The sequence below is a fragment of the Callorhinchus milii genome, unplaced genomic scaffold (genome assembly GCF_018977255.1).
Source record: "Callorhinchus milii isolate IMCB2004 unplaced genomic scaffold, IMCB_Cmil_1.0 Scaffold6, whole genome shotgun sequence".
Taxonomy (NCBI): domain Eukaryota; kingdom Metazoa; phylum Chordata; class Chondrichthyes; order Chimaeriformes; family Callorhinchidae; genus Callorhinchus; species Callorhinchus milii.
Genome location: NW_024704747.1, coordinates 24157258 through 24182275, shown reverse-complemented (window position 1 = coordinate 24182275; position 25018 = coordinate 24157258). Strand labels below are relative to the sequence as shown.

Genomic DNA, 25018 nt, shown 5'->3' with positions numbered 1-25018 from the left:
CCCGCCCTAACCCAACCACCAGCCCCCCGCCCTAACCCAACCACCAGCCCGCCCTAACCCAACTAACCCAACCACCAGCCCGCCCTAACCCAACCACCAACCCGCCCTAACCCAACCACCAACCCGCCCTAACCCAACCACCAGCCCGCCCTAACCCAACCACCAACCCGCCCTAACCCAACCACCAACCCGCCCTAACCCAACCACCAGCCCGCCCTAACCCAACCACCAACCCGCCCTAACCCAACTAACCCAACCACCAGCCGTACCCAACCACCAACCGCCTAACCAACCACCAGCCGCCCTACCCCCCCCCCCCTCCAGCAGACCACTCAGGGCCAGTCCTGGGTACAACGCATTGAAACAAAGTATCGAGACCAGAAAAGACCAATGGCGCCGACCCCGCCCCCTCCTCCCCCGACCCCGCCCCCTCCTCCCCCGACTCCGCCCCCAACAACAACAACAACAACAACAGCGGTTGCAGTCCGGGTTGGGAGCTCCAGTGCAGCAGATCCTGCTCCCCATCCGCGTGCAGCCCCGCCAGCCCTTAGCCCCGCCCCCCGCCGGCCCTGAGCCCCGCCCCCGCCCTTAACCCCCAGAGGTGGCCACGTGGCGCTCAGCCCGGCGCTGCTCCGCGTCTTGACGTCAGCGCTCCCATTGTCTGTGTCCCCCGGAAACCCGTCCGGGCCGGCGACAGACCGAGACTGAGCCGGAGAGAGGGAGAGAGGGGGGAAGCGGTGCAACCTGCAGATGTGTCCGGAGTGAAGTGTCGGCTGTTGCCGGGTGAGCGACGGTTGTTTTTTGAAGAGGATTCCCCCCCCCCCCACCCCCGTCGCAGGTGAGGATGGGACTGAGTGAGTGAGTGAAGGTATGACAGGCAGACAGACAGAGAGAGAAAATGAGAGGGGAGAGAGAGAGAGAGAGGGAGGGGAGAGAGAGAGAGATGGTGTGAATGAGGAAAGAGAGGGAGAGAGGGAGTGAGTGAGAGGGGAGAGAGAAGGTGTGAATGAGGAAAGAGGGAGAAAGGGAGTGAGTGAGAGGGGAGAGAGAGAGAAGGTGTGAATGAGGAAAGAGGGAGAAAGGGAGTGAGTGAGAGGGGAGAGAGAGAGAGAGAGAAGGTGTGTGAATGAGGAAAGAGAGAGTGAGTGAGTGAGTGAGAGGGGAGAGAGAGAGAAGGTGTGTGAGTGAGGAAAGAGAGAGTGAGTGAGTGAGTGAGTGAGAGGGGAGAGAGAGAGAAGGTGTGTGAGTGAGGAAAGAGAGTGAGTGAGTGAGAAGGGAGAGAGAGAGAGAGAGAAGGTGTGAATGAGGAAAGAGAGAGGGAGTGAGTGAGTGGGTGAGAGGGGAGAGAGAGAGAGAGAGAGTGTGAGTGAGGAAAGGAGAGAGATTTTTGAGTGAGGGAGTGAGTGAAGAAAAGGGGAGGGGAAGAGAGGGAGGTTGGCAGAGATGGAGTGATAGAAAGAGACCCAGAGAGAGAGAGAGAGAGAGAGAGATGGTGTGAGTGAGGAAAGGAGAGAGATTTGAGGGAGGGAGGGAGGGAGTGGAGCTGAGAGGGATGATTGAAGTGAGTGAAGGAGTGAGTGAGTGATGTCGTGAGTGAGTGAAGAAGAGGGGACAGAGAGAAAGAGAAGCTTGGCAGAGAGTGAGTGTGAGACAGAGAGAGGAAGAGAGAGAGAGAGATGGCGTGAGTGAAGAACGGAGAGATTTGAATGAGTGAGTGAATGAGTGGGGTTGAGAGAGATGATTGAGTGATGGAGTGAGTGAAGAACAGGGGAGGGAGAGAGAGAGAGAGGTCGGCAGAGATGGAATGAGTGAGACTCAGAGAGAGAGAGAGAGAGAGATGGTGTGAATGAGAAAAGGGGAGAGAGTTTTGAAGGAGTGAATGAGTGGGGTTGAGAGAGATGTTTGAAGTGAGTAAGGGAGTGATGGAGTGAGTGAAGAAAGGGCGGGAGAGAGAGAGGTGGAGGTGCCCGAACTCCCACCTCCGCATCCCCTTTTCCTCACGTCTCCATCTCTCACTCATTCCATCACTCGCCACCTCTCTCTCCCCTTTTCTTTACTCATACCCATCTCTCATCACCACTTCTCTTTCTCCTCTTTTCCTCACTCACTCTATCTCTCCCACCTCTTTCTCCCCCCTTTTCCTCATTCATTCCATCTCTCTCACACTCGCTCCATTTCTCCCCAACTCTCTCTGCCCTTTGCCTCGCTCACGCAATCTCTCCTACCGCTCTCTCCCCATTTCCTCACTCACACCACCTCTCCGCCCTTTTCCTCACTCACACCATCTCTCCCACCTGCCTCTCCCCTCTTCTTCACTCATTCCATTTCTGACTCATTCCACTCTCTCACACTTACTTGTTCACCAACCTCTCCCTCTTCCCTTTTCTTCACGCACACCATCTCCCACTCACTCCACCCCACTCTCACCTTTCCTCACTCACAACAGCAACAACAAATTACACTTGTATAGCGCCCTTCACGTCAGAAAGACGTTCCAGGGCACTGGACAATCAGGTTTTTTTGGACTTGCTCAGAGCAGGCCGGGTCACTCGATTATTTCAACGGTACAGTAGGTGGTCACTCACTTGCACACCAACAACAACAGCAAAACTACATTTGTAAAGCGCCTTTCACATCAGGAGGACGTCCCAAGGTGCTGGACAATCAGTGTTTCCAGGTACCAATGTTCCCTGGATTTATTATAACTCTGTGTTTATCTGCACACAGTTTACTGAAAATCTTTTATCTGCTGGATGCCTGACGCATATGGAAACCTATCCCAATGCTTAACACTACCCAAACCAGTTCCATGTATGTATGCCACCTGCACATGGAAACATTCCTGGGCCTGAAAGGGAATGCACACTCACTTCCTGGAGCAACACACCCTGCTTGCCTTATATTAGATACAGATTGCCAGGAATGAAAACTTGAGGACCCCCAAGAGTCTATGTTGGGGTACGGTTGGACGTTAACCAGCTAAAAATGCATAGCTTATTGAAATAAGTGTGTGGCAAGCTTCCCTGCTCTCTGGCCCTCCTGATCCCAACCCCCAGCTCGGCTCAAAACCCTGAATGCTCAGTGCCTTGGGACGTCCTCCCCCCGATGTGAAAGGCGTTATACAAATGTAATTTGTTGTTCTTGGCCAGCTGGTCTGCCCTACCTGTTTAGACTTTGGCTAATATAATAACAACAACAACAACAAGATTCCACAATAGTGGCCAAGTGGGAAGAATCCCTGCTCCCAATGTATTGGTGTTCCCTTCTGAGCTTTGCTGATGATCCAGGTTGGCTCGCCTGTCATTACTAGTACTACAAATCTGCCCGGCTCAGACTATTGAGACCATGTCTGAGAGTTGACTCAATTTTAACATTCTGTTGACAAGCGCAAGGAGACCCCCTTCCCCACCCCCAGAACATTTATTGAAAGCAGAAGTGTTGGTAGGATATAGATACGAATAATGGCTAGGGGGATGAAACAGTAATTGTGGTTAAGACGTTAACATATGTTTCCTAATGCACTGAATTTATCTATGTAAATAATCTCTCTTGATGCATTTTACATGTCCCGAATTGTCTTTTGTTTATCAGTTATCTTTTATGTTGTTTTACAAATAATCCTGTGTGAAGAGTCTTACTTGCCTCACAGTAAATTCCTTATTAGATGGATGTATAAGATGCACTATTTGAAAATTCACGAGCTCTGAAATACTTTGTGTTGTACTCTTAATATAGATTTCATGGTTTATAATGACAGCACAACTGTATTTGTTACTCAATATAAGATGCAAAAAAAAAGATGTACATACACTCTGGGCTATTATCGAAATGCCCATAGTTTTGAGCAATTCAGGTACATTATTAGATTAATTTGAAGTGATGGTGATTATATTGTGCTTTTGTCTTTTTTACATTTTAAGTGGATTAAGATGTGAGACCTCTTATACTATTTCAACATCCCTCCTCCCCCCATTCTTCCTCCATTTCTCTTCACCCCTCAACCCCACCACATAATTATAGACTGACCAAGTAAGTCAATTACATCAATTCCTTTATTTCACGTCAGTAATACATAAAGCTACTCTGCACATTTTGAGAGTAATCTGGGCACAATTTTTGAAAGGCATTGGTAAAAGATTAAAAGAAACATTCTTTGAACAAAATGTTTCTTAATCAGTCATTTATTACAGCGGGTTAACGTGTTCGATTGCAGACTTTAGAGGATGGGAAAGGAGAAATAGATTTTCGGGGCAAGATTTGTATTGTTGCAACTATATATTTATAATTGTATTGAGTAAAACAGATACGTGATACTATACTTTGCTTTTATCTATAGGATTTGGCTTTTGGAAATACAACATGAAAATCTAATGCGGATTTCATCTCTGGAATGAAGTTTAACTTTGTAAACCCAGGGTCAAGAGCCAACTGAATGATTTAACTGGATATTCAGTGATTGACTTTACGTACAGCATATGAGAGTTCATTCTGCAAAAATGAAATCTTCAACGTCCAGCTTACCTGCTTCAAAGAACTGTAATTTTTTTTCAAACAAAACAGTTTTATGTCTTTTTATGCTGATCTGTTTATCAGTTGTAGTTTACACTGACGATGACTATTATCAATTGCTTGGATTATTGAAAAGTGCAAGTAATCGGGAAATAAGGCAAGCCTTCAAGAAACTTGCTCTCAAAATGCATCCTGACAAAAATCCAGTAAGTATTCAAAAAGATCCGACGTGCATCTATTATACTGTATCAGACCTTGAGGTGGCCTTTGTGCTGAAATATAATGAGATGCCTTTTTTTTTTAAATTGCCTGTTTGGTAGATATATATTGAGGGGCCTCACAACTGAGCTTGATCCTGTTGTCCCCCTCCATACACTTGCAACATCCAGCAGTGTTTTCTGGACAAGACTCTCCAACTGCTAACTCTGCCCAGAACGGTATTCAACACTACATCTTTCTGGGTTGTATGGCATGTTGTTGCAGCCAGCAGTGGTGCATTTATCCTCTGAGTCATTGGTGAAATCTTGAGCAACAAGTGTTTCAACCCAGTATCTCATTACAATGCTAATTTCCGTAATGCAAACAAAACTAGCAGCTCAAACACGTTACACCTCTCAAGGCTAACAACTTTCATTTGTAATTGTATTTCTGCCAGACAACATGAAAGGAGGCCTGGGTTACTGCTCAGCCGCATGCTACTGTATGCCAATTTAAATGTTTTGTGTTTAGCTACCAATATGTTCTTAACTTGAAAATGTACTCCCTTGTCTGAAGTCTGATATTTCTTTGCTTATGCATGCTTCGGATTATAGCATGCTGTGGGTCTAAAGATATTAATGAATGACTATATTGCGAACATACATTGCTCATGGAACTCCAGCAGCATTTTGTCATTCCTTTTAATCCTTGCAAGTTTTAATTTAGACGTCTCACCCAGTTGTAGTATTTATGCACCAAATTAATAAATTTGACAAGCATTGCAATGGTCAATTTCTTCCAGGATTACTGTAATCTAGATGTCAAACTTAAAAGTGACCAAATATTGTTGGATATTTTAAGACTTTGTTGCTGTCTTGTCTTCCTAGAATGATCCAAGCGCACATGACAGATTTCTGAAAATCAATAGAGCTTATGAAGTTCTAAAAGACGAGGAGCTTCGAAAAAAGTATGATAAGTACGGTGAAAAAGGCCTTCGGGATCACCAGGAGGGTGGGCAATATGAAAGCTGGAATTTCTATCGTTACGATTTTGGTAAGTCCTGTGCTATGCCTCACATTGCTAAGCCGTTGTGAACTTATTTCAAGTCAAATGTACATTTATCACGTTCATTATGCACACAGTGTCGTGTGACAGAGTACTCAATTCATGATTAGCGGTCCAGTGTGTTATAGCAATATATCGTGTGCCTACAGGATTCCCTTATATTGAGTGATTTACTCATACTCTGATGAAAATTAGAGCTCAAAAATTAAGGAAAGAGATATTGTACTTTTGCCTTTCAGTGAACTGAAATTGAACCTGAGTTTGCAGTGTATAATAATACCAAGGACATCTGTAGTATTTGATTGAAATAAAAATCAGAGGCTCGAACATCCTCCGAGCTTAGACCCAATATTTATTTCATGAGCATTGACGTGCATTTTTTAGATGCACTGGAAAATGTTGTGCATAATTCATGGCTTCATGCAATATATGAAGAATACAGATAGACACAGAACAGGTACAGCAATCTCGATGATGTTGCAAGTACAGTATTGTTCCTCTACTCAATTAATCCGCTTTTGCCTTCCAAAAGTAAGAAGTACAAATTTTAACCACATGATGGCACCAAATTCTTATTTTGCTGTACTTTGTTGCACTTATTTTAATATAATAAAATAAGAGCTTTAGATTTGTAAATTTGCAGATGTCATTTTGCAGCTGGTGTATCAACTGCAAAATGTTTATCTTTTCCTGTCCTCCCTCCCCCCACCCCCATATCCAACAACAACAAATTGTATTTATATAGTGCCCTTCACGCGTTGTAGCATCTTAGAGCACTTAACAGTAATAATATAATCCTTGCATTTGATATAAAGCCTTATCACGTCATTGAGACGTCTCAAAGTGCTTCACTGTATATACTGCAAAGTGTAGTGACTGTATTTTCTGGGTGAAAGGGTGTCTGGGAGCTCGACACTTGAGCCAGGGTGAGGGGTGGATCGAGACTGGATGTGCAGTTGGAAGGACAGTTGGGGATCTTTGTTGGAAAGTTTTTATACACTATTTATTTCAGAGGGGCTATTTTTTGTTCATAATCTTATGCTACAGAAGCACTAGGTAACATTATAGTGCAACTTTATTTTATGATGATAGTTTCTTGTCAAGACTACAACAGTAAAAGTACTGTAAATAAGGCTGAATCATGTATCGTGCTGTATAACCACCACAATCTGATATAGTCCATTTTTAGTGTGATACTACACGTCAAGGTATCACAAGGAGTTATTGAAATGTCTCTCATTTGCACTGAGGAAAGAGCTCAGGTTGTATCCTGTTCTCTTCCTACTTGTGGTAATTCCATCCCAGCACTGAACCATTGTTATTGACTGTTGGCTTCATTGGGGAAAGTTTCCAATTTCCTTTCCTCTGCTTCCTAAGATTTCAGCACTGATCAGGGTGGTGAGTGAGGCAAAGTGAAAATCTTTTGGATGGATGAAATGCTTAAAAAAAAACCTGACAATTCCTGTTTAAGATTAGCTGGGATTTTTTTAATGTGCAATTTATAGAATTATGATTTTCAACTACTGTCATTTTTAAATGTTTTTAACATTTCACAAGTTTGTTTTTCTTTAAATGAGTTTTTTTAGCCACTACTCATGCAATTAAGTAATTTGCAAGTAAGTAATATTAATCTTCCTTCCTGTGCATCTTTCAACCCATATCTTCCAACAAACTTTCTGATTCATTTTACTTGAAAATATTACTTGAATTGACTACAGCCAGAGTAAACTGTAAATAGTATGGCTATTGCAGAATCACTTTGTAGGAGGGAGATTACATTCTTAATTCATATTTTTATTTTTTAGGCATTTATGATGACGATGCGGAAATAATAACATTGGATAGAGCAGATTTTGGTAAGTTTCATTTTAGATTTATAGAAAATACAAAGCATAAGATTACAGTACATTAACCACCTATGGGCGGAATTAAGTTTGTTCTAAGTATCTACTATAACCACAGGTAACTTCTCCTGCCTGGTTGTGGTGTGAATTACATTAAATTTGTGTAGCGCACTGCAAACATTGCTTCCAAGACAAACTACTTGACACTAAATTGTGCACTTTATTTTGTATCCAGCCATTGTAAGTTTTGAGACCTTTGCCATTCTTTTGTGAATCTACATAAGGCATTTGATCATGTGTTTAGAAGCTTGTCAAGAGACTGAACACAATGCACAAACTTGATCCCAATCCAAACAACAGGGGCTGAGTGGTTTTGCAGAATGTTGTACAACTGGTCTGAAGCAGAAGTAATAATGAAAACAAATAATTATCATGAAATCATTCTTTGTACAGTTGTCACTAAATAGTTATATTTGTGGCCTCCACGTCCTCCCATTAAACTTCTTCACCGTGCCCTGCACCAACCTGCAGCTAATGTGTTGCCAGTTCCTCTGCTATTACTATTCTTTGACTACTCACTCGGCGGTTCCCTTGGACAGCCAGAATGACAAAGTCTCAAAGTGAGGGAGCATCTAGCTTATTCATTTAAAGCTTTTTATTTAAACCCCACAAATGTTTTGATTTTTTTTACACACCTTAATGAACTTTGAGATTGTTCAGCCTCGCTTTTTTTGTGTGTGTGTGGTGTGGCTAACAATACCCAGATGCATAGAAGTTTGTGCCCTTCTTAAAAACAGCTGTGGTGTTTTTGAGATATTTCTTCTGAAGAGATTGATTCTTATTTTTGCTTTCTGAAACCAAATGAAGAGTCAGGGTAATGTAAAACATTGAGCTTCACAACTAACTGTAGGTTATCTCTTTGCTACGTGTCCAGTGAGGGCCACCCTACCCATGAGGGCTTTGGCTTGCAGAGTTTAAAGGAGCTGTGCGGGAGCATTCCCTGCCCCTAGCAACTGGTCTGACTCTCCCAAGTCCCGACGATGAGGCCAGTATAGCTATGCTGTCATCAACAGTGCCCTTGGGTACTGGGCACCCAACAGGCTCAGGTACCAGGTCTACCGAGACCGCCACAGAGGGCTGGGTCAATTCCAGTATTCCGTTACCAGACCTGTCACCTTGGGGCCATTTCAGGCGCAAGGAGATGCCGCTTACTCCCTCGTTCACCCCACCCTCCCCTCCCAGGAGGATATTTACCACTGTAAAGATTGCACCTTTCTGATACTTTTAAGATTTTTTAAGAACATGCATTTAGTAACTGTTAAATCTGCTGTCAACATTACTGGTTAATTGCACCTGTTCGTTGCTTTATTTTCATTAATAGATGCTGCAATTAACTCTGGGGAATTGTGGTTTGTAAACTTCTACTTCCCTCGATGCTCACACTGCCATGACCTGGCTCCCACGGTATGTTTTAATGCAAAACATTACATGACTCGTAGTACTTTTACGTTATCTTAACATAGTCCAGTGCACCTGCTTGAGGATAAATGTGTTGCCACTAACGTCTGCCTTGACTTTTTGCTCCACAGTGGAGAGAATTTGCCAAAGAGATGGATGGAGTAATCCGTATTGGAGCTGTTAACTGTGGAGACAATAGGATGTTGTGCCGTTCAAAAGGAATCAACAGTTACCCAAGTCTCTACATCTATAAAATGGGAATGGTAGGCACCAAATTTAGAAGATGAACTTGGGTTCTAGACACCCTTGATAACGTGCCCTCAACAGTATTTGTGAACACCATGATAATTGAACCATCTTTTCCCTCTCCCCAATTAATCTAATGGTGACCCATACAAACTGTACTAGATTGACAATTAATGTCATTCAGAATATTTCACCTTTTTCGGTAGCACTAGTGACCTTTCAAGAAATGATTATTAGTAGTCATTTATATTCTGTAGCACATTAGCGTGTGCTCTAGTATTTTTTTACGGATTCACACTTTGCCACATTCTACTAATAAATCCTTGCTCTCGATATTAGACATTTCAATGACATGATAAGCCATTTCAGCCTTTCTGCCCCCACCCTATGGAACTCCATCCCACATTCCCTTCGCCTCACTCCTTCCCTTGCATCTTCAAGGCACACGTCTCAAAACTCTCCTCTTCAACTGAGCCTTTGGCCACCCTCCTACGCTCCCTGTCAGCCACCCTCCCCAATCCCGACCCACAGCTCAGGTACAAGTCCCTGACTGTCCAGCGCCTTGGGATGTCCTTCTGACATGAAAGGCGCTATATAAATGTTATTTAGCATTGTATTGTAAGGAACAATATTGAATGCAAGGATTATATTATTGATAAGAAGTGAAAAAAAATTAAATGCTTATTTAAAACTTTGTTTTGTAGAAGGGAGTGAAGTTTGTTGGCGAGCGAACAAAGGAACAACTCGTCAGTTTTGCTCTGAGTTATGTCACGAGCCAGGTGACTGAACTGTGGACAGGTATTATTGTGCCTCTTTATATGGAATAATTCACAATGTTTGAAACTGAACAACTTAATTTAATTGAATAACTTTAAAATAATGCTAACCTTGTAGGGTAACTATATAGAAAAGTTACACATTGCATAACTCTTCACCATGATTTTCTATTGGTAGGAAATTTTGCGAGCGCTTTCAATCGAGCACATTCCTTGGGAACTGGATGGTTGGTCACCTTCTGTGCTGAAATTGGAGGTAATAAATAAATAATTTTATTCTTATATGTTTGTTTAGTGAATATGCTAACCCCAAGTATGTGAATTGCTAATATATAATAGCCATTCTGTTTTATTCCTTTCTTGTTGTGCTCCCTTTTTGTTAGGAAAGCAACTCCTGATAACAAGGTTAAGTGGTATCACTCCTTTGACAAACAGTGGGTTGAGAACAGTCCAGATGTTTACAATGCTTTGAAGCACAAGCAGCAATCTGTTAAAAGCGAATATTACAATAGGAAGTATGTAGGGGAACTATTTTAATGCAATTAAAAAATACAATCCATTCCAGCTTAATTGAGATGGCTGTGTTATTAAAGAGAGAGATTGATTTGACACAAAAGATTGGTCAGGCATAGAAAGTGGAAACTGGATGGAAAAGCATTCTGGGTGAGGGAAAAGGAGAGCAGAGGAAGCAAAAAAATAAGTCAGATCATCGGAAGTACTGCAGCTGAGCAGCAAAATTGGAATAACCATAACTAAACGCTCTGAGATGCTATCCCACGTGAAGGTTGCTGTATGAATGCAAGTTGCGTATAATTACAGTATCAGATAGAAATGCAACAATGAGTAGTGGGAAACAAAATACTAGAAAACTTAGTGCCATTTCATTACTTTTGTTTTCCCTCCAAGCAAAACCTTAGGATGAGTGTATTTGACATGAATGCTTATCTTGAAACACGCAAACAAGTCATTGGCTTATTTTTTGTTTCACAGATTGCTTGACTGCACACACACAACTTAAATTGGCTGGAATGCTGGTAAGTGCAGTGTTTGTAATCTCTATTAGGTTTAAAATGTGATAATACGCTTACTCCCACTTTGCAATATTTCAATACTTTTTCATATGGTGGCATATGACTAACTCTTTAAGCTGTATTTACAGAGACTGATTACAATATTGTGCAGTTGTGAATCGCATGGGGGGTGGTGGGATCTGTAAGGCTTTCAATTGTATTACTTTCCTGTGTTTTACACTGATCACGATTTCTCCAAAAGCTACCATTTTATTTAACGATACCTAACAATCCAAAAGTAGGGATAAAGTGGGATCCTTTGAATGGCTGTTCCTGTCACCTGTTTGTCGATAACATTTTGTTTTTAAAGATGATTTAGTTTATTTTCTATTTAGGAAGGACTTGTGAATGTGGGCTGGACAGATTGCACAACCCAGGGCCAACTCTGTGCCGATATTGAGATCAGTTCTAGTACGACAATTTATTTCCCACCCGGTTCGACCATAAAACAGAAAGATGGGGTCTTGGTATGTATTTATTTTAGGGCTGAAGTGTGGTTTAACTGCAGCCTCTTATAGTTATAGAAACTTCTGCAAAGATAGTACAGCTAAATCTAAATATAATATAAAACTGACAATACAAAAAATACAGCTGAATAATTTACTTACTGTTTTGTATCCAAACATTTGTTTCATTCTACTAAAGTCATATTATAAATCTGACTTTGTTAAAATTTCAGTTGGTCTATTTTCCCTCTATGTGTAATTGAATATACTTTTTCATATTTCCTATTCATGTTAACCCTTTTTTTCTAAAAAAAACTCCTAAGCAAGTTGTTTATAATTGAGCAAACGTTTATTTTTTTCTCCAGTTTCTGAGTAGCCTTGAAGCCAGAGAAATTTACATTGAAGTAATGCAGCATTTGCCTGACCTGGAGCAGCTGTCTGAACACTCAATCCTGGTATGGATTCCCAAAGGGAAATTGGAATAATACAGATTTTGAAAGGTATATGTTCCAACAAAGAAAGAAACACCTTCTCGTTTCTCTTTCCAGACCAAGTTAGCCCACCATCGCTGGTTGGTGTTTTTTGCATTCGGTAAGAGAACGGAATCCGATGATTATGAGTTCAAAAAGATAGACGTTCTTCTGAAAAGTGATAACGTCCAGGTATGGCTAACGTCTAGTTCTGCTAAATATTCATTAAACCAATATTTTGGATTAATGAAGATCCTCGTCCTCACTTTCAAGGCCATCCATGGCCTTGCCCCCTCCTACCTCTCTGACCTGCTGACTCCCTACCAGCTTGCCCGTTCCCTCCGTTCAGCGGGCTCTGGCCTGCTCCGTATCTCCCGTCTGACCCACCCTACCATCAGTGGCTGGGCTTTCAGCCTCTCTGCCCCCACATTCAGGAACTCCATCCCACGGTCCCTTCGCCTCGTTTCCTCCTTCAAGGCCGGTCTCAAGACCCTCTTCTTCGATTATGCCTTTAGTCGCCCTCCCACCTCTCTGCCTTCCCTCACCCCTACCCCAGGCCTCACCCATGCTCGGGTCCTGACCCCTGACTGTCCAGCGCCTTGGGACATCCTCCCGACTTGAAAGGCGCTCTACAAATGTAATTTTGTTGTTGTTGATTTTAAGTGAGTTTGGAGATGATTTTGAAGTCAGACAGGATATTCTGTTTTGCTGTTAAAATTTTGCTTTCCTGTCATCACAATATATATTGTAATTGATTTGTTACACAGACCTAGTTACACTGTTGCTTTATCTGATAGTAAATAATTTTTTCCACCTGTAAAGTGATGCACCGCACTTAATCCAACTGTTAACTCTAAAATGCGCCTAATACTTTCTTATCGGTGGAGGCTTGCCTCATCGTCTATATGCGCTTCTGAATAGCATCAAAACATTTGAACTATGAAAGATATATCTTATGTTACTTATAATCCATTTTAACTATATATGTTAATCCATTTTCGCTATAGTTTATAAATGATTGTTGGAATGTTCACAAATGTATCTTTCAAAAAAATTAATCCTTTCTGAGCCCCGCTGTGGTAATTATTTATAGGTTGGAACATTTAACTGTGAGTCGGGAGCACAGGTGTGCAAAAGCCTTTATATCAAACAGCCATGTGTTGTAGTCTTCAAAGGCAATGGAATCCGTGCCTATGAAATACATCATGGTAGGACTCCATTTTTATCTTGCCTCGTTAATTGGAATAACATTTGCATTTTCATTTCATCTGCTCCCTGACTTCTCCTTCCTGGCTAGACAGTGAAAAATACTTTGCGGTTGATGTAAACTTGATTTGTTTCTCTCTCTTTCCCCTTCCGTCCTCATTTATTCATGAAGTGACCTTGACCAAGAACAAGAAGTCTAGCAAAAGGATTTAAATTCTTTCTCTCCTCCCCACTCCCACACCCCATCGAGGTATAATTCAATGATGCTGGTAATCCTTTGGAATTGCATCCAAATGGCCGTTATTATGCGTGTGCACAGATCGTGTGATGTTAGCAGGCTATTTGACCATAAAAGGCATTGCATCAAGCTGGATCCTGGCATTTAAACTGGACCCTGAAGCCAATGCACCTCCAGGTTGCTGGAAAGCAATCGGGAATGGGGAACACAAGGTATTGAAGTCGAATGTAGTGCCAATTGGCTGAGATCCACCTGCTGAACAAAGACCAGGAAATTGAGCCTGGGACGTTTCCAATATTCATGGCTCAGCTATTCACTAAGAAACCTCACTGAGCCATTGAAGAGTCCATTAGTGCCTCTTTAAAATAATAATAATAATCCTTGCATTTGATATAGCACCTTTTCACGTCTCAAAGCACTTCACAGAATATACTGTAAAGTAAATTAACTATATTTTGTGGGCGAAACGCACAAAATGATACCCTTTTTTATGTTAATGCTACAAGAATTGTTTTGGGGAAAAGATGAAAATTCCTTGTAATTATTTTAGGATTTATCTATATTTAAACAAATATTAAGTACCATTTCACGTTGTGTTTTATTTTAAAAGGCAAAAAGGTTCTGTATGACATAGTAGCTTTTGCCAGAGAGAGCATCAATTCGCACGTCATCACACTCAATCCGAAGAATTTTCCGAAGAAAGAGGAAGAACCTTGGCTGGTGGATTTTTTTGCACCAGTAAGCTGCTTTTTGAAAATTTGTCTCAGTGTAGAAAATAAACTTCCCTCGGTGATGCTTAACTCTCAATTGATTTAATTGACTGAAATATACTAGTGTTCTGGTAATGCCAAGCTTATAATAAATAATAATAATCCTTACATTTGATATAGCGCCCCATCACGTCTTCGAGACGTCTAAAAATGCGTCACAGAATATACTATAAAGTGAATTCACTGTATGTTTTGTGGGCGAAACATGGCAACCAATTGTGCACAGCAGTGTCCCACAAACAGTCTCGGATTGAGCGACCACATTTTTTAAAAATTAATACTAAGGCTTAATACTTTTAACACACCTAATGCCTGCATAGCGCAGAATATTTTAATATACATTGGGTGCAAGAAGAGTGGGAACTTTGAAGAACTTAGTGGTGACTGTTACACGATTCACAGAGAAGGTTTTGTGAGTTCTCCCTTGTGTTTTCCTTTACATAATCGTGCATTTATTTTTTCCTCAGCATGCCACCCTCTCCTGAAAATGTTGGTCCTTCTTTTCCCCTATTGGGTGTAATATTCCATGGCACAGGTGTTCCTACAGTGCCTTGCCCATGTGGTCATTGCTCGTGTGTGAGCCTTAACATTTAGTCGTGGCAGGCCATTTGATGCAAGGGACATTGTGACAGCAGAACCCTGTACACATCTCCAGCAGGGGTCATGAGAAAGCAATCAGGATGGGTAACCCTGTATTTTTTTCCTCTCTCTACCCTAACCCAACTGAAGTCAAGTAATGCTACCCCATTGGAGATCAGATAACTCAGCACACATTGGGTGTTTATAATTGCAAATCAGAATGAGCTGGTGTTGCAAGTCAAATTTTGCTGCAAACCTCCATTGAAATAAATTATAATTAAGAGCATGAATACAAATGTTTAAAATGTCCGCTTTGGAGCAATATTCTCCTGATCAGACAATTGTTCTTAGGTTTATTTTTCCTTTCTATTTAATATAATTAGCACTGATGCCACATAATAATTCCTGTTTTTCACAGGTAATCTACTCTTTCCTTCTCCCCTCCCCCAATACTTGAGCTTGTGACTGAGGCTCTATAGCCAACGTCTAGAAAGCACACAAGACCTTTCCATGTGATCAAAACGTAGAATATATTTATTCTTTTCAGTGGTGTCCTCCTTGCCGAGCTCTGTTGCCCGAAGTGCGAAAAGCTTCGAAGCAATTGATTGGCCAGCTCAAGTTTGGGACAGTGGATTGTACAATCCATGACGATTTGTGCAACACAGTGAGTATGAAATCTTCGCATCAGTTAACCACAGGCTCAAAATGCTTTCACATTCAAGATTGTTGATTTATTTTTGTATTTCTGTTCAGCATGGTGTTCGAGCTTATCCAACGACACTAATATTCAACCAGTCTAACATCCACGAATATGAAGGCCTTCACACTGCGGATGAGCTCTTGGAGTTTATTCAGGTTTGCCATATGTAAACATTGAAATTATTTTTACTAACTATTTCGGTTTCGACATTAATTTAACTTGGTACGTTTGTCATTATTTGCGCAGGATCTCATGAATCCCTCAGTAGTCACTCTGACAGCGGCAAACTTTGAAGACTTGGTGTTCAGCAGAGAACAAGATGAAATTTGGATGGTGGATTTCTATGCTCCGTGGTGTGGTCCATGTCAGGCTTTGCTGCCAGAATGGAAGAAGCTGGCCCGGGTAAAACAAAAACTTTTTAAATTCCCTATTCTGACCTAAACTGTTTAAAGCACTATTTTCAGTAGATGCTCTTATGATAATCTTTGCATTTGATATAGAACCTTATCACATCTTTGAGACGTTTCAAAGAGCTTCACAGAATATACCGTAAAGTGAATTGACTGTATATTTTGTGGGTGAAACGCTATAATGCTATACCAAAAAAAAAGGTAAATCAAAAAAACATAATAAGTTGATTGTCATACAGAGGAGGTTGCGGGTTCTTTTTCTAGAAATATTTAAATGACATCCTGATTATTTAATTCGTTTGTGGGATGGTATAAATACAGGTTCATAATAGAACCCAAATGTTTCCTGTTTAAATATATTTTCATCTGGATTTGACGAAGTGAACTGATTTGGAGAATGGTTACACATACAATTTGTTCTTTACCATCCCACCCAGCTACTAGAATAATTCAATTAAAATATTAATTGGTTGATCGACACCACACGTATTAACAACACTTTATAGTGTAATTCTATTTGATAACATTACTAAAAACAAAGTGAAATACTACAAAGTTTTCCCAACTCTTTCGGCTATCAGCAGTAACGGCTTTTCTTCTAGATGCTGAGTGGAACGATCAAAGTCGGTAGTGTGAACTGTCAGAAGTACTATTCTCAATGTCAAAAAGAAAATGTTCAGGCTTATCCAGAGATCCGCCTATACCCACAGAACACGAGGGATGTTTACAAATACCAGTATGTATTCTGGAGACCTTTGTGTAATAGCCATGTAAAGAGCACCAATGGTAACTTTATTAATGAATAATACATTGTTTTACATTGTACCCATAATTTCCAAAATCATTTTTTTTGCAAGTATTCATTCAGACTAAGTGTTTAACGTTAAATTGTTGTGACTTTAGTCAAAATAAGTAATTTGGGACTGTCTAATCGTATAACATACCTTTTGCTATACATGTAACCATTGATGGTGATAGTCATTTCAATGTGGTTTCAGTTGATTTGGGTGTTTTGCTCCTTTTTAATACAAGTACAGTGGATATGATTCTTCTTCTTCCACTCCCCTAAACCATCCCTTTACAATGGGTCATCAAGAGATGACCCAAGAATTTTCAAGTTTCATGGATCCCAATTATCCAGTATCTTAAAAATGCAACTTTTCTAATATTGGAAGACTGCAAACCAAAGTAAACACATTGCATATTTAATTCAGTTTCTAACATTTCTTTATCTCTTCCACAGTAGCTACAATGGTTGGTTCAGAAATGCACAATCACTTAGGTCCTGGGCGCTCGGGTAAGTCTCCGCACTTACTGTGGTTAAATGCTAAGAGAGAGGTACAGTGATTTCCTAAAGTGTAAATGCACCACTCACCAAGAGTGTAGTAAAAATAACATTTCAGTTTTAATCTACAGTTTGCTCAGTGAGAGTTTAGCACAGAAGCAGATTGGGATTTGGTTAGTGGCAGTAATATCATTCCAATTCATAGATGACTGAGTTAGTTTTTTGTAAAAAGGCGAAGGGGATCTAGGGATGACTTCTGTGTGTGTTTTCATCTTTTGAGCTGTGACACTGAAATAATGCAGGAATTGTAGTAATATAGCATTGCATGTGTTGACAACTCCCAAAGAGATATAACACAGTCATTGTACAAGTAAATCTTGTAAGGCGATTTGAGACGTCCTCCTGACATGAAAGGCACTGTATCAAATACAAGAATTGTTATTTTTATTATAAGGATTAAATGAAGTGAGTATTAAACAGTTGCCTTTTTTTTAATTCTTTAATCTTCATCCAGATTTCTTCCTGCGGTTGCTGTGGACCTTGCACCTGAAGATTTCACAAACCATGTTTTAAAAGGCAAAGACCACTGGGTGATTGACTTCTACGCACCATGGTGTGGCCCTTGCCAGAACTTTGCTCCTGAGTTTGAAATTCTAGCCAGGGTAAATACTTTAAAAAGATGATTTTTTTTTGTTCCATGCTATAGTTGTCATTGTTTCCAAATCTTGATTGTCAATGATGGGGTGTCCTCTATGAAATCTTAACTACAGTTTAATCAAATTGATCATTCTCTATGATTCTATAGAGGGGGAGTGGGACTAGTTGGATAGCTCTTTCAAAGAGCTGGCATAGGCACGATGGTCCGAATGGCCTCCTTCTGTACTGTAAAATTCTGTGAAATAGTAGCAGTGATTGACACAAAACGGGCTGTTCTGAAAATTAAATTCTAGACTTAAGTAAACTATCAATTGCTTTGTAGAATTATCAGGAAACTTTAAAGTATCTTTTATCAAATTGGTGTTATATTTTAAATATTAAGTTAGAACCTTCAGATGACAGACTGATAGACCAACAATGGTATCTTCATATTGTTTGTTGCTGTTCGTTATTTAAATAGACTTGCTTAGCGCACTGCATCGCTCTTTCTATGAGAACCTTGTAAATCAGTAATTTGAACAAACACTTAAAATTTTCAACTCCCAATTCCTATTTTATTTTACAGCACTATTAAAATGCTTGCACTGAATAAAACATAGTCTAGACCCTTTTCCATACAGTATTTTTCTATGTCAGGTTTATTTTATTTTGTTTTCTTTACCCAGTTCAACAAATTTGAAAAGTAAGCAGGTATAGCTAGCCATACAGTACAAGGGAACTTTCTTTTCTCACTATCACCATGTACTAGCAGTTAAGCTCACAGCACTCAGCCATCTAGAGACTGAATTCTGAATATATTTCCATTGGCAGTGGAGATCTGAGAGTGAACAGGCATGTTTATGCATAAGAGTCTGACATCTGTAAACGTAAGTTAATTTTTAGTCCCTTCAAGATTAATGAGTGAAATTTGCAATGTGGAATGCTACCAAACTTTCTGCAGATTATTGAGGCATTCAGTTGTGGACGCAGATGGTGATTTTTTTTTCATTGTTCACTTTGCCCAAACCGTCGGAGAGAGGAGAGGACTGGCTGCCACTTTATTACATTCCAATAGTTAGCAAATGAATCTTAAAATAAATTTAACAACACTATCTCAGGATAGAACTTTTGCTTTTGTGACCCCAACGTAAAGTACTAAACTTGATTGTGTATCCTTTCCTGAAAAATATTCCAGCATCAATTTGAAGAGTCGTTTTATCTGTTCCTCTCAATGTCTGTGTAAGTCTCTGAATTTTACACCCATAGACTATCAAATGGTGCTTTTGAAGCAAAAGCAACTTAAACTAATTATGTCTCTTGTTCTTTGTGTGTGAAAACCTTATAAATATGAGGGTAATTAGAACAATGGTCTACAGTACTATTTTTGTTTGCAATTGATTTGCATATTCCATTCATATCTGCCTCTCTTGTGGATGTTTTCAATTTTGGAAACTGTTTATCCCCCTTGACAGTAGGATGACTTTTGTGAGTTCTGCTGAAAAACAAATTGGTATTAGTAAATAGACTTAGATGTTATGTTGCTCACTGCCAGAATCCATTTTACAATTACTCATAACTTTGAGTTCTGAACTTCAGTAGTTAAACTGTTTTTTTTTTAAAAAAAGGTGAGTTTGGTGCGACTTAAGTCTGCATTGTACCTTTCGATCTGGCTTCAAGATTAAAGTGTTCAGTGACTTCTTAAAAATTGTATAATAAGCACAATTGCAAACTCAAAAATTCTTTCCATGGAAGAAGTGTACCCCAAAGGGAGAAGGTTTTCTTTGGATTGTTTGCATGTTTAAATCTATTTTTACTGTATATCAAACCACGGAGCACTATTCCTAGAAATATGAAATAAATAAGTTATTCTAATCTAAGTCTAACTCATTGTCTTGCAGTCGGTCAAAGACAAAGTGAAAGCAGGAAAGGTGGACTGTCAGAGCTATCCCCAGACCTGTCAAACTGCTGGCATCAGGGCATATCCTACGGTTAAATTCTATCCATTTCAAGGAGAAAAGAAGGTAAAAAAAAAATCAATCTAGCAAATTTCAATAATTGACTAAGTAAGGTCTTAATAATACTCTTAATTTCCCTTTAGTTTTCTTGCTCCTTGAGTATTTTGATATTTTGGAGTCCTGTAGCTCAGTGGTTAGAGCACTCACTTTGCAAGCGAGAGACCTGAGTTCAATTCCAGGCAGAGGGCGAAACCTTGGGCAAGTTTCCTTACTCCACACAGAGCCTAATAATAATACCTCCAAAAACCAAAAACAATAATAAATTGGTCATTTTCAATCTACGACTGTTTATGGGACATTGCTGTGCGCAATTGGCTGCTGCATTCGCCCACAAATATGCAGTCAATTTACTTTACAGTATGTTCTGTGAAGCGCTTTGGGACGTCCTCCCGACGTGAAAAGCGCTATATCAAATGCAAGGATTATTATTATTTTCCAATACTTAGTCCCATTAGAACCCTTAGACTAGATAGAAATGGTCATCAGAGAAATGCTCGCTCAGTATTGCATTCACTCTGCTCCAATCTCCATTCTCTAGAAAATGGAACCTGCCTTCAGGGAAGAAGAAAGTGGAGAGAGAAAAAATAAATTAAAGCATTTTGATTCTGCTAGAACTCCCACCTCCTTGTAACGAGCTTTTATTTGTTTGGACCCTAGTACAGGGTATGTTGCTATTCTTGCAAACAATATTTTCCCCCTTTCTTGCAGAAAAATCCTATTGGAGAAAATCTCAACAGCAAAGAAGCCAAAGTATTATCTCAGCTGATGAACAAGCGGTTAGAAGAAGTGGAACCAAAGTTACGAAACACATTTAAAACTAAAACTAAGGTAATGAATTAAATAAATATAATATAACCTAGATAACAGATCACTGTTGCACATTATATGATAGCAAAACAAGCAATCTTATATATTCCCTGTGGGGAAAATGTCTTCTCTTCCCCCGTGCCCCATTATATTTTAGAACATTTTAGTATTTTTGAACATGCCTGTGTTGTATTTTCCTGGCAATTTGCTGTTGGTTGCATTAATCTGCACTGATAGGTAGATCAGGATCCAGGATATCCATGTAATGGATCAGACTGTGAGGGGGGAAAATTACTTTGCAAACGGGTATGCATGAAATCTGATTATACAGTGCTTTAAAACAGACACAGAGTGACAGGAGAAAAAAACATTGATCCATATACCTAACAAAATATTAAACTTTGTGGACTCTATAATTTATTCATTATTCTGAGGAAAATTGGGAAATTGCAGGTATTACTTTCAAGAGGTTAAAGTTGTATGAATTTGATCCCTTACCTCTGGAAGAAATTGAACGAACACTCAAGGCTATCAGTCTTAACATTGCAATCTACATTAGTTCAAACCGATTACTGTTGAATTCCATACATGACATTCCCTTCATCCCAAGAGGATTTCATCCATAATGTTTCACAGAATCTTGTGTTCCGCGCACCAGCGACAGTGGAAAATGAACTTAAAATAAACTAAATGAGGCCATGGATAGGTTGTAGAAAATACAAGCACATGGTTTTGTTAGTGATCAACGTATTTTTTGTTGCATTTTTCCAATGACTCATCTAAACAAAGTTAATGAATCCACTACAACAACTTTGCCTAAAGTTGTAAACATTCAATGCAATCACTTTAAATTGACGAGTGTAAGAGCATCGGTGAGACCTTTGGGCATTGGAGATATTTTACGTCTTTGTATCCTAAATCCTAGTTGGTTCCAGATGAAGAGATTTGGTGCAAGCATAATTGGTATTTATTGTAAGTGTGCAAAAATACTTTATTGCAAACAGATGGCTATCTTGATGATAGAAAAATAAACTGATATTATCCTTTCAATTATCCCTATAATTACCTTGAGCTTGTATCTAGGTATGTTCATCTGGAATCAACTACTGTGATATCATCATAGCCATTTTTTTTAGAAAATGTATTTTGTGTTCTCCACCACTCTCCCAAATGTATGGCAGCTTGATGCTAAGTATTCCTTCTCACTCTCTCTGCTCTCTGACTTAAGCTATTTTTCGAACATTTATAATGCTCCTAGCCTTTTACGTCAAGGTTGTCTCTTTGACCACAGTTGTTGCTGCTGTCGCTCTTGTTAGCTTGAATGCTCAGAGGTGGCGACAGGAATATAATGTGCCCTTAAGGAAATGATGTGATGACATTGTGTTGATTTCATGCATTTAAAGATCTTTTGAGACCATTCATTTCACCATTGCCACTACCTTAATACGGTTACTGAACACGAGTGGGGGTAAAAAAGGCCTGGAGCAAAGTTGCTTGAAATTCATACATATATTGGCTTCCATGACTGTTATATATAACCTGTGAATAGACTGAATAAAGCTGCAACTGCACCGTGTACAATGCTGAACTGTCATTGTCAGAATCAATAAAAGTGTAAAAACGCATTCTGAGCACTTTTGCTAAGTTTAAGAAGCCATTGGTAAGCTCCACCTCTCTTGCAGAGAGAGAACAGAAAGCAATCAAGCATTGGGTTCAAATGAGAAACCCATTAACTAGGTATATAAAAATTAAAAGGTGGTGTCCTGGGCAATTTAAAAAAATGTTCAGTAATTGGGTGCATTATTTGTTTGGGTTTAATAAGCTTTTTTTTCATTTCAGGATGAACTATAAAATGGAAAGTGACATTTTCTCGAGGTAACACTAGATGACAACTTACAGCGACAGAAACATCAAATCCAAAAGAAGAGGAATGCTGGAATGGATGATGCAGATTATGACTGAATCTTTTCAGTGGACTGAATTCTATTTTTAATGAAAAATAAGATGTGAAATATGAATTGTGAGTTTTAATACTCCTGCCAGAGTATTCAGCCTTGCATAAAGGAGAAAGCTGTGCACAAAAACAGAATAAAACTGTCTGACTTAGTGAAGTACAGTCCATATCTTGGCACCTTGTCGGTGAAAAAACATGTTTCTAACACGTACATGTTATTGGCCCGGTAATCCAAACATAATTACTGATCTGTTAATTATATATTCAGGACAATCTTTGAACTGTGGAACTAACCCTTTTCGAATATTTTGTTTGCCACTATTTTGCTGTATCTTAATCAGACAAACTGATAACTTGGTGAAACAGAAGTTCAGTCAAATATAGCTCTCAGTTAGAATTTGCTGCTTTGTCAATATTCATTCAAAGATTCCTTAATGCACATCATCAGGTCATGTATTTTCTGCTTCACTTTGTGGGCCTGAGCATCCTTTGCAAACATTTTTGACTGCTGTTTATTCACCCTCTGTAACCGAATTTCAGTGAAACTTTGAAAATGCAATTAATATTTGCAGACATTAAATCTTCAGAACCCATTTCATTAGGATTCTTTCAATTAGTTAAATAATGGCACCCTAAAATTCTTCTCACTGTAAATAGTAAATACTGTACCATTCCAATCAGTTATTTGGTAGGTGCACTGGGAAATAGCAATGTTTTACAGTTTAAACAAATGTTTATTTTTAGAAGTGTTGTATTAGGTTTTTGTATTTGTGTTCATAATATGATGGTGTTTCTTGAACAAGAGAGTTAAAGTGAAAGCATAATTTATGTGAAGCATTTGTCTCCATTTTCAATCAGCAAGTTTACAGGACGTTGAGACTGATACCATTATGCACTAATGTGTGACAAATGTTGCTGTTTGGGAAAATGAATCTTTACTTTTGCATGAATTCAAATGAAAAGAACAATGGATTCTGATTTTCAGAAGCCATTGACAAGGTTCAGTCTCCTGAATATATAATCTAGCATTCTAGAGAGAACTGAGTTTTTCGACAAATAAACATTGCTTGAAGGTTTATACATAATGCTTTAATAAAATGGGGCAGTTTTAGCACTACACATCAGTGTATAAGTGCTGGTGAAAGCCAATTCAACTTGTACCAGTTTCCTTATTGTTTGATATGCTGCAGACTTTAATTTGTTGTGGGGTTAAATTATGTTCTATTCTTGTGTGTTTATCCTTATTTAATGTTTGCGTAGAATGCTGTTTTATTTCAAAGCTTAAGGAAAACTTGAGTAGACACTCCTCTCTGAATTGACAAAGTGCACAGACTTTTAAAATGTAACTTCCACTGGGAAAAACAATGTAAGAGTAAATTGAAATGAGGGCATTTATTTTTCATAGGCATTTAGATAAGAATCGATGTGCAAGATGTTGTAACGGAAGGATCAAATTTACAAAATTCGCCAGAGGATTTGTAAAGAGTGAATTGTGAATGCGTTATGCCCCACATTCTGCAACCTCACAGAAATACCAACTGAGATCAGATGCTGAGCTAAAGGAATTTGAAATCAATTCCTGAGGTTCAGTCACAGTGTATCCAGGATTTAGTCTTTTGCAAAAGAATGTTTTTGCATATCTCCAATTAGACGCCAGTGTATTATTTTTTACTTCATATCCTCAATCCATTCGGTTATTTTGTAACTTGACCTTAGATTTCATTATCTCGTACAATGTATACTTTCACTGCAATTGTGCCTTTTACAAAAATCTAATGCAGTATTCGATAGACATTGTGGAATGTTTTTGTTAAGGCATGTCTAACTGAAACAAAGGAGAGTTATTCATGTTGACCCTTTTATTTCTCTTGCTGTGCAGGAAATTCTTCTTACTGTCAATTCCCTTTGGTGTTTATGCAGTAACTTGAATTGTGTAATATCTGCTAGAGAAATGGGTCCATTAGTACACTTGCAACCTTCAGAATCAAGTTGGTCAGCCTTTTTCAGGCACTAATGGCAAAGGCAGTTAAAGAAGAATATTCAGCATTTGTTTTGTAGTTGTACTTCAGGAATAAGCCACTGCTTCTTTGAGACTAAAACCTTAATGCTGCAATAGGAGGAGGGAAGGGTGAGCATCAAAGGATGATACCAAATTGGAATGAAATGCCTTCTTAGTCCAAATTTCTGTTATGGATACTGGTCATAATAAAATGGAGCAAGAATAGCCCTTTTGTTTCATAGCTTACCTTTCCTAAACCCTGTTTCTTAAGGTTTTTACCCAATATGTTTATCAATGTCTAAAACATTGCAATAAAATTTCCTGAACTTTTAAATCT

At 39.3% G+C, this 25018-nt stretch overlaps 1 protein-coding gene across 3 annotated transcripts; it reads left to right on the top strand.

Moving 5' to 3' along the window:
• Positions 1 to 712: 712 nt before the first annotated feature.
• Positions 713 to 25018, top strand: dnajc10 (DnaJ (Hsp40) homolog, subfamily C, member 10). 3 transcript variants are annotated; one of them, XM_007890108.2, is made up of 23 exons: positions 713 to 783; positions 4337 to 4715; positions 5595 to 5760; positions 7578 to 7628; positions 8998 to 9080; positions 9206 to 9337; positions 10025 to 10118; positions 10275 to 10352; positions 11087 to 11130; positions 11502 to 11633; positions 11978 to 12067; positions 12161 to 12274; positions 13176 to 13290; positions 14137 to 14264; positions 15423 to 15539; positions 15629 to 15730; positions 15822 to 15977; positions 16588 to 16721; positions 17229 to 17282; positions 17785 to 17932; positions 19805 to 19927; positions 20630 to 20749; positions 22568 to 25018. In XM_007890108.2, exons 2-23 carry the CDS (start codon positions 4476 to 4478, stop codon positions 22577 to 22579), a joined length of 2433 nt encoding a protein of 810 aa, XP_007888299.1. In that variant the 5' UTR covers positions 713 to 783; positions 4337 to 4475; the 3' UTR covers positions 22580 to 25018. The 3 variants fall into 3 exon arrangements, with proteins under 3 accessions (XP_007888299.1, XP_042192417.1, XP_007888300.1); XM_042336483.1 differs by having other exon boundaries at positions 776 to 838; XM_007890109.2 differs by lacking the exon at positions 713 to 783 and adding an exon at positions 844 to 868.